This window comes from Myotis davidii, unplaced genomic scaffold (genome assembly GCF_000327345.1).
Source record: "Myotis davidii unplaced genomic scaffold, ASM32734v1 scaffold89, whole genome shotgun sequence".
Taxonomy (NCBI): domain Eukaryota; kingdom Metazoa; phylum Chordata; class Mammalia; order Chiroptera; family Vespertilionidae; genus Myotis; species Myotis davidii.
In genome coordinates this window covers 4,387,357-4,401,162 of record NW_006300372.1, presented here as the reverse complement: position 1 = coordinate 4,401,162, position 13,806 = coordinate 4,387,357, and the positions used below count along the sequence as shown (strand labels likewise).

General features: G+C 44.6%; 1 protein-coding gene across 5 annotated transcripts in view; it reads left to right on the top strand.

Annotated features, from left to right (window-relative positions):
- PPP2R2B (protein phosphatase 2 regulatory subunit B, beta) overlaps positions 1-13,806 on the top strand; it is a 374,353-nt gene that overhangs the window by 333,954 nt on the left and 26,593 nt on the right. For all 5 annotated transcript variants that reach the window (XM_006777014.2, XM_006777013.2, XM_006777015.2 and 2 more), the window contains one exon: positions 10,485-10,649. In XM_006777014.2, the coding sequence (XP_006777077.1) occupies positions 10,485-10,649 (165 nt within the window). The remainder of the gene's footprint in view (positions 1-10,484; positions 10,650-13,806) is intronic.

The window sequence follows — 13,806 nt, the reverse complement described above, 5'->3', positions numbered from 1 at the left end:
TCAGACATTTATTCAGTACGTGTCATGTGAACCATCCCACCACAAACCTGGAAATCTCAATCTCAGTTAATGGTTGCTCTACCCAAACAGCTGAACAACTGATGTAGGAGTCAATTTTCTTTTTCTCACTCACTAACCTTCCTACCTCCAACCCAATCTACCCTTGAGCCCTACCTTTTCTTCCTGTAAATTATATCTCAAAACAACTCGTTTCTCTCCATCTGTACTCCTACCAGCCACACTAGTAAAGTCCACTGTTTTCTCACCTGTGTGACTGCACTCATCTATATGGTCTCCTTCTTTCTTGCTGTCTTAGAAATGCTTGTTCCCTTACAGGGGAGACCTTTCAACATGTAATCTGGGTAACATTTCTCCCCTGCTTAAAACACTCTACTAGCTTCCCATTGACATAGAATAATATCCAAGTTCTTTACCCTGGACGGGAAGATGCCACACAATCTGGACCCTGCCCCCTCTGTGGTATCCTGTTATATCACTCTTTGCTAATTCACTCTGCTTCAGCCAACTAATTTTTTTTTCTGTTCCTGGATACACCTTGTTGTTACTTTCATGCTTTGCATTTGCTGTCCCCTCTTTCTAGAATATTCTTCCCCCAGAGTTCACATGGCTAACTATCTGTCATCATTCAGACTTCAATCTCATGCCACCTCTCAGAGGTATTTCCATTAATTCCCAAGTAGCCCCCAATAACCCTCTATCCCTGTTATCGCAATAGCACTTACCACTATTTAAAATTGTTTCTTTATTTATATATTTGGTATTTCCCCATATATGAATGTAAATTCTATGAGGAAATTGACTTTTTATTATCCCTTTATGTATCCCAGTACCTGGAACATTCTGACATATTGGAAATTCCATTTGGGTTGAACATGTCAAATTTGAAGTATTAGTAAGTCTTCCAAGTGGAGATATTTAGTAAATAGCTGGTTATTAAATCTAACCTGGAAATTTTAAGAAGATATTAGACTCTAATAATTAGAGTAAAGCTTTGAATGTTCTGATATAAAATAGACCCTCACAATGGCTCAAGCATATAAAAGATTATTTCTCTTGTAAAGTCTAGTATTGATTATCCCCATCACCAGACCGACTCCTCCAATTCAGAGATTCGAGTTTCTTTCATCTTGTCATCATGTTTATCTGCATCAGGACAGCAAAGGGAGAAGATTGTGGTGGACCACACTAGGGAAGCTCCTAGGAGCCAAGCTAAAATAGTGTGCATTCCATTGGCTAGAAGTGAGTCATATGGCTACCTCTAACTGCAAGGCAGGCTGGAAAATGTAGTGTAGCTACTGGTACATGTGCATAAGAAGAAAAGACCTGGTTTTGGCACACAGCCATCTAGTCTGCACCACAGAAGAGTGTTCAGTAGCTCCACAAGGCTTTGCAGGGAGGGCGGTTTTAAGCAGGTAGAGGTGATTTGGGAGACACTGAGAACTGGCCATCAGGACCATGACTGGCAGCTTTTGCTGCTCACAAAGCCACCTCCACATACTGTCTGAGCCTGTGAGAACCTGCCTACAGATTTTGCCTGGAAGTGCAGCTGCTAATAGAATGAGTGTGGGTGGTGGTTCCCTTTCTCCCTCTACGTCTATTCCAAGAGCCAGAAATCTGCTCGGGCTCAGCTGCTGTCACTCGGAACTGCTGCTGTCCCCAATCTAGATGACACGTTTTCTGAAATTTGCCTCTAGGCTTTCAAGGGGAAGGAAGTTTCTTGAGGCATTTGGGGAGACAGACGCCTTGGGGAGAATGCAAAGGGGAAATATTAATAGCACAATTTAGGTTATATTCTGCAGATGTCAGACAGCCTGCCAGATGCTAGCATACAAATGAGACTGTGTCATTCACCCTTAAAGCAGCCATATGTAAAAGAATCATTGTCATCATGAGAGTGATGATCACTGATATCTATATAGTTGTTTTCAACCAGACCACCCTAAGCACTGAGCAGAATGTACAAACCAGGGCCCTGTTGCTCATCGTCACTGAAGTGCAGCCACCTCTAGGGTAGGAAGTGACCACCTTTCAAAACAGCCTCAGGAAAAGATCAGCCACCAGGCGGGTCTTATTAAATCCTGTGTCGTTTAGCACCATTTCTCCAATGCCCGATGGTTCAGGATGGAGTGATGTGGGGTTCCCACAGCATGGCATGAGTACCACTGAGGTGGTAGGCACAGTCTTCTAAGCCAGTGATGGCGAACCTATGACACGCGTGTCAGAGGTGACACACGAACTCATTTTTTTGGTTGATTTTTCTTTGTTAAATGGCATTTAAATACATGAAATAAATACCAAAAATATGTCTTTGTTTTACTATGGTTGCAAAGATCAAAAAATTTCTATATGTGACACGGCACCAGAGTTAAGTTAGGGTTTTTCCAAATGTTGACACGCCAAGCTCAAAAGGTTCGCCATCAGTGTTCTAAGCACTAGGTAAACTATTTTTGTTTTCATAGTTACAAATTTATGATGATGAATAGTATAAAATACAACTATCAAGCCTATGACTTCCTAGGCACTGAAAAATCCCTTTAAATTAAAAAGTATGTTTGTGTAAAGAAAATCATTAAGTGAAAAGTAAGACAAGTGATCTTGTGATATGGTTTTTTGTAAGTCTTAACTTCCAGTGACTAGCATTTGGTGTGACATTGGAATTATGGTTGAGAACACAGGCTTCGCGTCCAACCAGCCTAAAGTTCTCACCCAGCTCAACTACTTGCTGGCTGTGCAAACTTTAACATGTGTCTTAACTTATCCAACCCTCTCCTTCATGACGTGTAGAGAGGAGGTCTATCAAACAGGATTGTGAGAATTTGTGAGTGTTTTTAATATTGATTGATTGTGTGTATATGAACACACGCATACAGATATACCTAGGGCAGTACCTTGCTCAGAAATGACCCATAAACAGGGACCAACACAATCCTAATTATTATCGAGAGGACAAAGAAACAGGAAAGTTGAATTTGGAATGGTGAATTTTGCTGAATTCATTACCTGGGTCAAGTTCTCAGTTCTAGGCTTCTTTGGTTCCGCAGTGGAGTTCTCTTTGCAAAGTGTCGCTCATTCTACCCTAGTTACCAGGTACTTGCAGGATCTCTGAGGTTCAGGGCCCTGTGTTTAGCACCATATCAAAGTGAGGCATCCTTAGCCTCCTGACACCTAGTCTTGATTCTCTCCTTTCCATCCACAGCTAGTCTGTCCCTGCGTGACAGGTTCTGGTTTAAAGTGGTCAAATGCTGGCCTTACTGGGTTAACTACATCAGGACAATAATAACTCATTTCTAGATAAGTGATTTTCTAGGACAGTACAGAAAAATTGCTGTAAAAATATATTGCTTCTTTACGAAAACTACATTATACCTAGGACCCTTTGAACTCTCTTCTCAGGACTAAGCATGAGTTGAACTGGCTCTTCCCCAGTCCAATATGGGACCTATTAAATATATGCATGTCGAGTACAAGTAAAGACTGACCACAACAACTATACCCTGCGCACCTAATTTGTGCCAGACACTGCATAAGTTACGGGGATATGCCAGTGAAAAGAACTGTCTGCTTTCAGAATGACTTGCATCCAATAATCAGACTATTGAATCTGTAACTACAAATAAGTCCATGAATGCATTTTTAAAAACCTACTATAGACTAGGGAATAAAAGAAGGCTTTGCTGAGGAACTGAGTACTGAATTGAGACCTTAAAGAGGAAAAGTGTGAGTTAACCCGGAAAAGAGGTTCAGCATGTACAAAGGTCCTGTGGCAGGAGGGAGCACGGGTGTGTTGGAGGAACTCTAAGAAGGCCACTGTGACTAGGGGCCACAGAGTGAGGTAGAACACGGTGCAAGCAAGACTGGAGAGTTCTGCAGAAGTCCAGCCTCTGGACATGAGAAAGAGGATTTCTCTGGGAGAAGCCAACTAGAGTACTTCATCTTGGACCTCGTTGTTATCAGCCCTGTGAATCAGCCCTTTGTGGGTTGATTCCCTGATCAAGGGACCATGTAACCTCAATTGGTGGCTTTCAGCTGTCACTCCTTAGTACCATGGACAGCAGCCTTTTTTAATCCAGTGAGAACCTGCCAGGCAGGCTTTGAGGGAAGCTGTAGGCCTAGTACAAATCTCTCTCCCTTGTGGCTGCTGCGCTTTTATCCATAAATGTGCATGTCAATCTCAGACTGGCTTTCAGCATAAAAGGAGAGCATTTTTTCCAATGACACATCCAGCACAGTGGCCTGTGTGTGCCAGGGCAGCCCCTCCTTCCCGTATTCAATGCAGCTTTGGTGGCTTTTCCCAGGCCTGGTGCCTTGCTTTTGTAGCTGCTGAGACTCTGTCTCTGAGGCCAGACCTAGGGCTTTATGAGGCTGGGGCTTTCTCCCACCCCCAACCCCACCGGGCCAGTCCTTTGAGCCTCAGGGAGTCAGAATAAAAGGGCAAGAACACGGCTATGCAGACTTCTCCTGGGCTGGTTGGGCTCCCTCGGAGCTCGTTGTAGCTGAGTAGTTGGGAATGCAGATTCTGGAGTCAGACTCACCTCCGTTTGCATCTGACTTCTTCTCCTAAGGTCTGTGTGGCACTGACAGGTTGTTTACCATCTCTCTGAACCTCAATTTCCTCATCAGTTCATGGAGACAATACCACCATCTATCTTGTAAGGTTGTTGTGAGGATTAAATGAGGTGATGATGTAAAATGCTTAGCAGAGTGCCTGGCACGGAGGGAAGGCATGGTACTGACAGTAATTAGTATCTGGAACATTTCTCCAGCCTCCTGGTCTTACCTTGCTGTTTGGATTTCATTATCTTCTAAGAGAACCACAGGTTAAATGAGTCACACTCTACAGGCCTGGCATGTCGGCCTATTGACATACTGTGGGTTTTCTGCATTTTTACATATCCCTACAGAAGACTGCTAAGTCACAAGGAATTAAAGTAAAATCCATAAACATTTATTGAACATTTACTGTGCACTGGAATTGTCAAGATATAATCCACCCCTGTTATTATATCCCATGTCATCTTGAGGGTGAGTATAATGATCAGGGTTCAACCAGAGAAGCAATACCATAGGGTGGAGAGAGAGAGGGGGGGGGGAGAGGGAGAAATAAAATGAATTTCCCAAGTTCTCTGAGCAAAATAGATTTGGAATCAAAATTGTATCCAAATTTCCTGACTCCATTTTGTTATTATCATGGTACTTATCATAATATTATCTTGAACTTCCCCCCATAGAAATGAGGCTCCTAGTGTCCATCTCTCTCATGGACTGTTCTAAGCCAAGAAAACTACTTTTTTTAATGTTTATTGTCTTTATTTAATGATATACATTTACTGTAGGGATTATAAAATGACCTATAATCTCATCACCTAGTTTTGGTATGCATATAGGGAATTGACATCACAATGTTAACTAAATTCTAGCTAACTCAACTGTAAGAGCTCAGAAAAATAAGAAAATAAAAGGAAAAACTTTAACTCTTGATTTGCCCAGAAAGCCTTCTCCTGTTTAATCTGGGACACACACACACACACACACACACACACACACACGCACACGCACACCCTGCCCCCACACATACACATACACTCTTCCCCGCTTTATTTTTCTGTTTAGCAGTTATCTCTATCTAATATACTGTATATGGTATTTATTTACCTTGTTTAGTGACCATGTCCCCTACTAGAATATAGGCTACATGTATTAGGCTATGTTCTCTGCACCCAGAAGGGTATTGGCTGATTCTCTGTGAACATTTGTGAAATGTGTGGAGGAATGAGTGAGTGAGTGAATGAATGGACACAAGCTAGAGTCACTAAAGGGTAACTTACATGCTTACCTTGGAATCTAATTCCCCATTCCGGTCAAGGGCGTGTGCCTTGGTTGCGGGCATATCCCCAGTGGGAGATGTGCAGGAGGCAGCTGATTGATGTTTCACTCTCATCGATGTTTCTAACTCTCTATTCTTCTCCCTTCCTCTCTGTAAAAAATCAAAATATATTTTTTTAAAAAGAAATAACTATATTTCCTTCCTGTCTGTTCTCTCTCTCTCTCTCTCGCTCTCTCGCTCTCTCTCTCACACACACACACACTCTTTTTTATGTGGCTATGGACAGACTGTATATATTTTGTATCTAACATTTCTCACCTAAAATTATATAGAGATAGATACATAGATGGATAGATAAACATAGAAAATATATTTTCCCATCCTAAAACACTACAACGTTATTAAAAGAACATGTGAAAATAATAACTGAAAATTGAAAAGAAAAAATTGATAGACCCACTCAGATAGAACTGTCACTAACATTTGGTAGCATACCTTTCAACTCATCATTTTCAGAGTATACATTTTTAAATAACATTATGATCATACTTTAGATAGAATTTTTCATACTATGTTTTTAACTGACCTGGAATTTCACTACATAAATGATTTAGTGAGATAAATCAAAATTCCCTAATTGTATTATTTCCCTATTGTGTATATGTGTGTGTATATATATATATGTATATGTATGTCGTTGTCAATCTTTTTTAATGTTGCATTGCAAATGCAGACTTTTTTACAGAAAGCTTCCTCCAAATTTGGGCTTAAGAAAATGACTTTTGCATAGCCCCATTGCTACCCCTTAGCATCTTGCCATAACCCTCTCCATTCCCTCACTCCACTGCTGAGGTGATTTATGGCTCTGGCTTCTTATTTGTTTTAACCCGATCTCTTAAGGGGTGACCTCCCGGTGTCTTCAATTATTATTTTAAATGATGCTTTAGGCTACTGCCTGGCACAGTGGTGCCCTCACCTTCCCACCTTCTGCCTTCCAAGCATGGAGCTCAGCTGCCAAACTGGCTGTGCCCCCTCCTGTCCTCGGAGCTGCCTCCAGAGTCCTGGTGGAGAGGCAGATTAACCCCTTTTGTTAGCAGAGGTAATTTGCCCCGGCTCAGCATGAATACGGAATGCCATAAGCAGTCGGGGTCAGGAAGAACAGATCTGTCAAGCCCCAGGGTTAATTTAATAGCAATCTGTTGGCTGTCTGCCTCGTGTATCATCCGTGAAGCCAACGCTCTGTTTTGCTTTTGCTGTTTAGTTCTTTGGGACAACAGGAAAATAATTTGGATAGAGAGCTCTAGACGATGGGGAAGAGAAAATTGACTGTCAAAATGCATCATCTCATGTTCAAGATAATACAGGGAGCTGTGCATTGCTCATGTCCTTTCTCTTCCCTCCCCAACGTGAAGGGCAAAACCACACCGACCGAAGGTGTGTGTCTCCCTTTACAATAGTGTAAGGGTTTCTAGGCGGACAGAGGTGAAAGACACCCTACCGTCACCCCCATGAGCCATTGAATTTTTGGTAACTGGGTTCCTTCTCCCAAATGTCTCTAGAACTGAGCAAATTCTCCCTCGTAAACAATTCAGGAAATCCCTTACCGTGTTTCTGTCCCAACTTCTGGCTCAAAAAAAAAAAAATTATCACATCATAGGACACAAAAATCCTAGGTCAGATGCTGTGTCCCAGTTGTGGTTCTGAAAAATGTGGCCCCCAAAATGGACAGTGAATTAAGAGAGCACAGGCCCTGAGCAGAAGTCAGCTCCCTCCCAGAATAGCCAGGGAGCAGTCCAACAGAGCTAGACTCACCACGCTCGGAAGGGCTGGCTCGGGGCGGGCGGGGGGGCCATTCCCCAACGATGAGGGGGCATGTGGTCCAAAACCAGGTTCTGGAGTTGGACAAACTTGGGTTCAAATGCAGCTTCTCCCCCTGTTGGTCAGATGGCCTTGAGTAATTTACCTCCAGCACTATTTCCTCTGCTGGAAATGGGCCTGTTAATGGTACTGACCTCCTAAGGCTGGGATGAAGGTTAAATGGGACAGTCCATTTGATCGTCTTTAACTGCAGGTTGGTATTCTCTTCCTCCTCCTCCTTATCATCGTGGTTGTTAAAAAGAGGAGTAGAGTCACAGTTCACCCCCTGACTCCCACAGAATCAGACCCTAACAAGCACTCTAGTCTTAAGGGAGGTGCTTGAGGATGAGGGATGGTGGACAGACATCACGGCCCAGGATGGGACGGGGAGCTGGATCCAGACATGGCCAACTCAGTGGTCACCTCCCAGGAGGGTGTCCTTGATGGTGGTGCGTGCTGCTGGTTTCCCAGATATGTCTAAGCGCTTTGTTTTCACACATTCTGACTCGGGCTTTATTTTTAGGTGAGAAAAAATAACCATGGATGTGGCACCTCCCCTCCCCTCCCCTCCCACACAGCAAAGCGAAGATCCCTTCCAGTGCCTCTTGTGTTTAGAGCTACCCTGTAGGAGGTCGAGAACGCTGACGGCAGGTTTTCTTGTCCTATTTTGGGAAAGGAGAAATCTGCTCAGGGCACAGCGGGCTCTGGAGGCTCTCTCTAGAGGGAGATGAAATCTGACAACAGCTGAACCCTGACCTCTGCTCACGGCACCCCATGTCATGGCCACAAGCCCCAGGCATGGGTCAGGGGCTGGTGAGAACATCAGAGCTGCAGCTCGGGGCCTCGTTCTGGGGGGCATGGGCTCGCACTCCTCAGGGTGTGGGGCTGACTGAAATAATAGGTATAACTCTAGCAACAGTTGAGTTGAAAGGTAGTATTTTATGAATCCAAGGGACCCACACGCTCTGGAGACCCAAGTAATACTTGCACCTGGGTTTGGTGAGGGCAAGTGTAGTAAAATATGTTAGTTCAGTCTTGAGTTAATTTTAGAAAGAACCCAACAGGATTTATAAGAGGTAACTGAAGGGGAAGTAGCAGAGCCAACGACAAAGCCCTTATTACAACAAATTGGCGTGCTGGGATTGTTGTAGCAGGAGCAGAGGTGATGTTTGATAATAGATGAGCACTTTGTTGGTGTTGGGGTAACTAACAATACCAGTGCATTTACTTGTACCTCATCTAAACTCTAAGGAGCGGGCTATGCTACTAACCAGGAAAAACAGAGGACTTTCATCCATGCCAGTCCCATAGGATAGTATCAAGTTATCACTTGTCAATTCAGTAGTGTTTTCCAAAACCAGATACATAAACTCGCACACATCAACAGTTTGAGTTTAATTGTTATGCATTTATTTTCATGTGCATTACTAAAAATGTAACTAGCTTGCCCGGCTGGGTTGGAGTGTTGTCCTGTACTCCAAAAGGTTGCAGGTTTGGTCCTGGTTGGGGCACGTACAGGAGGCAACTGATCAATGTTTTCTCTCACCTCTCCAGCTCCCTCTCCCCCTCCCCCTCTCCCATACAACCTGTGGATAGAGAGGTGGGCCAAAGGTCACAAAGGTGGCTCAAAGGTTGTCAGGTCTAGGAAAAGTGGTAATCACTTTTGGTCAGCTTTCCCGTACAACAGCATCCACATCACGAGGCCGGCTCCTTCGCAGGAAGCGGCTGGGTCCCCAGCCAGGCGCCTCCCAGCCTGCACCCAGGTCCCCTCTTGAGCTCTCAGTTGGGATATGAAGGGATCAGCCTAAACCCACACCTCATGCATGCCACACACCCTACTGAAGGTATTTCTGCTAACTTACATTCATCAGTGAAAGCCAAGTGTTTCATTGAAGTATACAAGGATGTGGTCATGAATAGATGTATACTAATTCTTGACCAGAAAGTAAAAACCTGAGAAAAATAAAAAACAAATGATAAACTAAGGGTATATATTCCATAGGAGGCTAAAACTATCTCGCCATACCACTGGATGCTTCTTTCTGATGCTTAAACTCCCACAAGCGCTAAAGCAAATCACAGCTTATGGAGACTTGAGCCCCTGTATGTCTTCAATAAGAGAAATTTTGTATAATTACTAAAGAACACAAATTTCGCGCCTGGGGTAAAATCCTAGAACTGTCACTCTTTAGCAAGTTACTTTACATGCTCTGAGCTTCCGTTTCCACCCCCTGGAAAATGGGGATAAGAAAATTGATGAGATAAAGTACCTAAGTGCTTTGCACAGTGATCAATAAATGGTAGCAGCTATTATTATCATCATCATCATCATATTAAAGAAGATCTCAGAGATTTCGTAGAAGATGATTTACAGTCTATTGTAGATTTTACTTACAGCGCAGGAGTCTGGGTAAAGATTCCAATAAAATGAGTTATTTAGTTGGAATGGGACGAGTTTGTAACCACCATTGTAAAAAGGAGAAATGGAAGTCTGTGCAGCTTGGCACGTTTTTGCACAGTTGCATGAGCAGGTAACTTTGATGGGCGCTCTACATGTTAGGAGGATGAAATACTGAAATGGGCCAGGGAGACCCGAGTTCCCGTGCTGCCTCCGACCACTGGGTGACCCTGGGCTCATCGGCCTGGGAACAGTAATACCTGCCTGTTTGCTCACAGCGTTTTGGTGAGGACCCATCCTGTGTGGTGCAAGCTAACCTGTTCCCCGCCACCCCCTGCTCCCCACTCACACCTCTCCCGTCCGCTCCTTGACTCTCGGCGCCAGACATCGTGGACATTAAGCCGGCCAACATGGAGGAGCTCACGGAGGTGATCACCGCGGCCGAGTTCCACCCCCATCACTGCAACACCTTCGTGTACAGCAGCAGCAAAGGGACAATCCGGCTGTGCGACATGCGGGCGTCGGCCCTGTGTGACAGGCACACCAAATGTGAGTAGCCGTCAGCCAGCGCAGAGCTGAGGGGCGGGGCACTGGCCCTGACACAGGTGGGGAGGGTGGGGGTGGGGAGGGCTGATCTCCTTTCCTACATGAGACTCACTAGGAGCAAAGAAAGTACCAGTGTCCGCCTGCCTCGGTGTCAGCTCCACGGTGGGTATTTCAATAAAGATGAAACCTCACGTTCAATCCCACAAACATCGCTGCAGGCTGTGGTCTGCCGAGATGAATAAGGCATGAGCCCTGTCACATAACGTTGTGACATGATCTGAATTATGTTTTAAGATCAGTCTTGCTGCTGTGGGCAGAGGAACCTGAGGGCCAGAAAGGGGAGACCGCTGGGGGTTGTTGCCACGTCCAAGCAGGAGTTAAGCACGGCCCGGACCAGGGCGGTGGCGGGGAAGCAGAAAGGGGCAGGGGGGCTCTGGGTAGACCTTGGCAGGAGCTACCAGGACCTGCTGGCCTGTGCAGGAGGCTGAGATTATACAAGGAATCAAGAATGGCATCTGGGGATGGTGACTAAGTTGCCACACTGTATCGTATATTTGAAAGTTGCTAAGAGAGTATCTTAAAAGTTTTCATCACAAAAAAAAAATGGGTAACTGTGTGGTGATGGATGTTAACTATACTTATTGTGTTTATTTTGCATTATAGACATATATCAAATCCTGAAACTAGTATAATGTTATATGTCAAATATATCTCAATTTTTTTTTTTTTTAAAGAATAGTGGCTGGAGGGAGGGGTTTGCGGCTTCTTAGAGAGATTGCGGCTTTGGGAACCAGCATTCTAGAGGTACCGATGGTTCTAGTGGGCACCGGAAGAAGGTTTCAGAGAAGGGGGAGGGGAAAGGGAAACCAGAGTCACAGGCCCTCTGGTCACGCTGGAGTTTGCCGGGCGTGGACAGAGCACAGCCGCTCCAATCCAGTGGGGGCTGAGGCTCGGACCGATGTGAGCAGGTAAAGCAGATGTCAGCTGGCACTCAAGGCCAGCACCGTGGTCGACAGGCTGACCTGGAGCCAGCAGGAAGGCTTTCTAGAAAAGCTCCCTCTCCCCCTCCCCCTCTCCCAGTGGTCCTAGTGAAGGTGCCTGAGGGGCAGTGGTCGGTCCCCCATATATAGTGGTTTATAAGTTGTGTGGCTTCTACACTCCCACAGGCCCAGGTCAAAGCCAGGCTTCAACCCGGTTAGCTGTCTGCTTTGTGCAGCTTTCCCTAACTTTCTGAACCTGGGCTTTCTCATCTGTAAATAGGTAGAATAATAACATCTGCCTCATGGGCTTGTCATGGGGCTTCGATGAGATAATAATTAAACATCGTTAATGGGATGTTTTATTTTTTTCATACTAAGTCTTCAAAAACATTTTCCATTCAGATTATCTACTAAGTGTTCAATAGGCATGTGTGGCTTGTAGCTACCATATTGGATAGTGCAGATTTAAGATGTTTAAGATATTTTCATCATTGCAGAAAGTTCTATTGGATTGTGGATCTAGACCAGTGATGGCGAATCTTTTGAGCTCGGCGTGTCATCATTTTGAAAAACCCTAACTTAACTCTGGAGCCGTGTCACATATAGAAATTTTTTGATATTTGCAACCATAGTAAAACAAAGACATATTTTTGATATTTATTTTATATATTTAAATGTCATTTAACAAAGAAAAATCAACCAAACAAATGAGTTCATGTGTCACCTCTGACACACGTGTCATAGGTTCCCCATCACTGATCTAGACCATCAGCTTTTTGAGGGCATGGACTTACTCTGTTTTGCTCACAGCTGTGTCCCCAACTACAGCACTCCCAAGGTCAGGCACGAGCCTTGCTGCCATGGAGGAAGAACACCCAGAAGCTGACCAACCTCCCTGAGGTGCTCTGGGTGGCCTGGCCTGACAGCAAAGGCAGGGGCCGAGACCCTGGGGGAGGTATTGCCCACAACCGGTTTTATTTGCAGACTTATTTTCCCATCTTAAAATTTCACCTGAATTCTGTATTTTATTCCCATAAAATGCCTACTTTCCGTTTAATGTAATAATTACATTTCTACCCACCCCAAATTTCAAGCAAAATTTATTTTCCCCCAAATTGCAGCATTTATCCCATGGCCTCCTGTACCACTTAATGTACCCCATATCTTCCTTCTCCCTGACCTTCAAGGATACATCCATGTGCCCCAGTTCCTAGTATGTGGAGAGCAATTTGAGATCATTTGGCTGGAGAACAGAGTTACAGAATTCCTATTTTATGGAAGATTAACACAGCAGTGATCGGTAGAAACATAGAAGAATTAGAAAGTAATAAATGGAAATTTATAATGTAGATAAGGATGGTAGCTATGGAAGTTGAAAGGAAGGAAAAGGAAAATAGAGCCTTTTCTTATAAGGTAACTATGGGTGATGTGATTAGAGATTGGCAATCACCAGCCATGGATGTTAGGTCATGTTCGGTGTTCGTCCCTCTATACTATAAACTCTCTGAAGAACTGAATCTGTTTTGCTCACATCGTATTACCAGCGCCTGACACCAGTAGGTGCTCAGTAAATATGTATTCAATAAATAAATGTATGCCTGAGGGTTGACATAAATGGGCACGTGGAATGGGGACTAATCAGAAGCCATAGAGAGGAGAGTGAAGGGCCAGGGTTCAATTGGGAACATGCTGTGTGTGAGGTGACGAGCTGACAAAGGAGGTAGGGCTCTCTGGTGGGCAAAAGTAGAACCAGGCTGGAAGGGTCACCAACATGGATGCCAGAGACTGCGCGAGAAGCGCCATGCTCACAGCCAGCGCGGCAGACACCAGCCTGGGCTCCAGGATCAGACAGACCCACACGAGTGCTGGATATTGAGAAATAAGCTGAATGGGAGGCTGATGGACCCTCCACTCAAGATGGAAAAAGAACAAGGCCTTAGAAATTCCCAGAACTGGAATAGTTTAAAGTAGAAGCTTTGGAATCAGAGCTCAGCTCAGTGCTCTGTGACCTCAGGATTATTTAATCCTGGTGAGCCCCAAGTTCCTCATTTGAAAGTAGAAATAAAAAACGTAGCCTCACAGGGCCGGCTGTCCACGGAAAGGAAATGTCATCCTAGGGCGAGCGCCTAGCACCTGCTGGGACCCCGGAGTCAATAAGTGGCACCTGCAGTTATCACAGT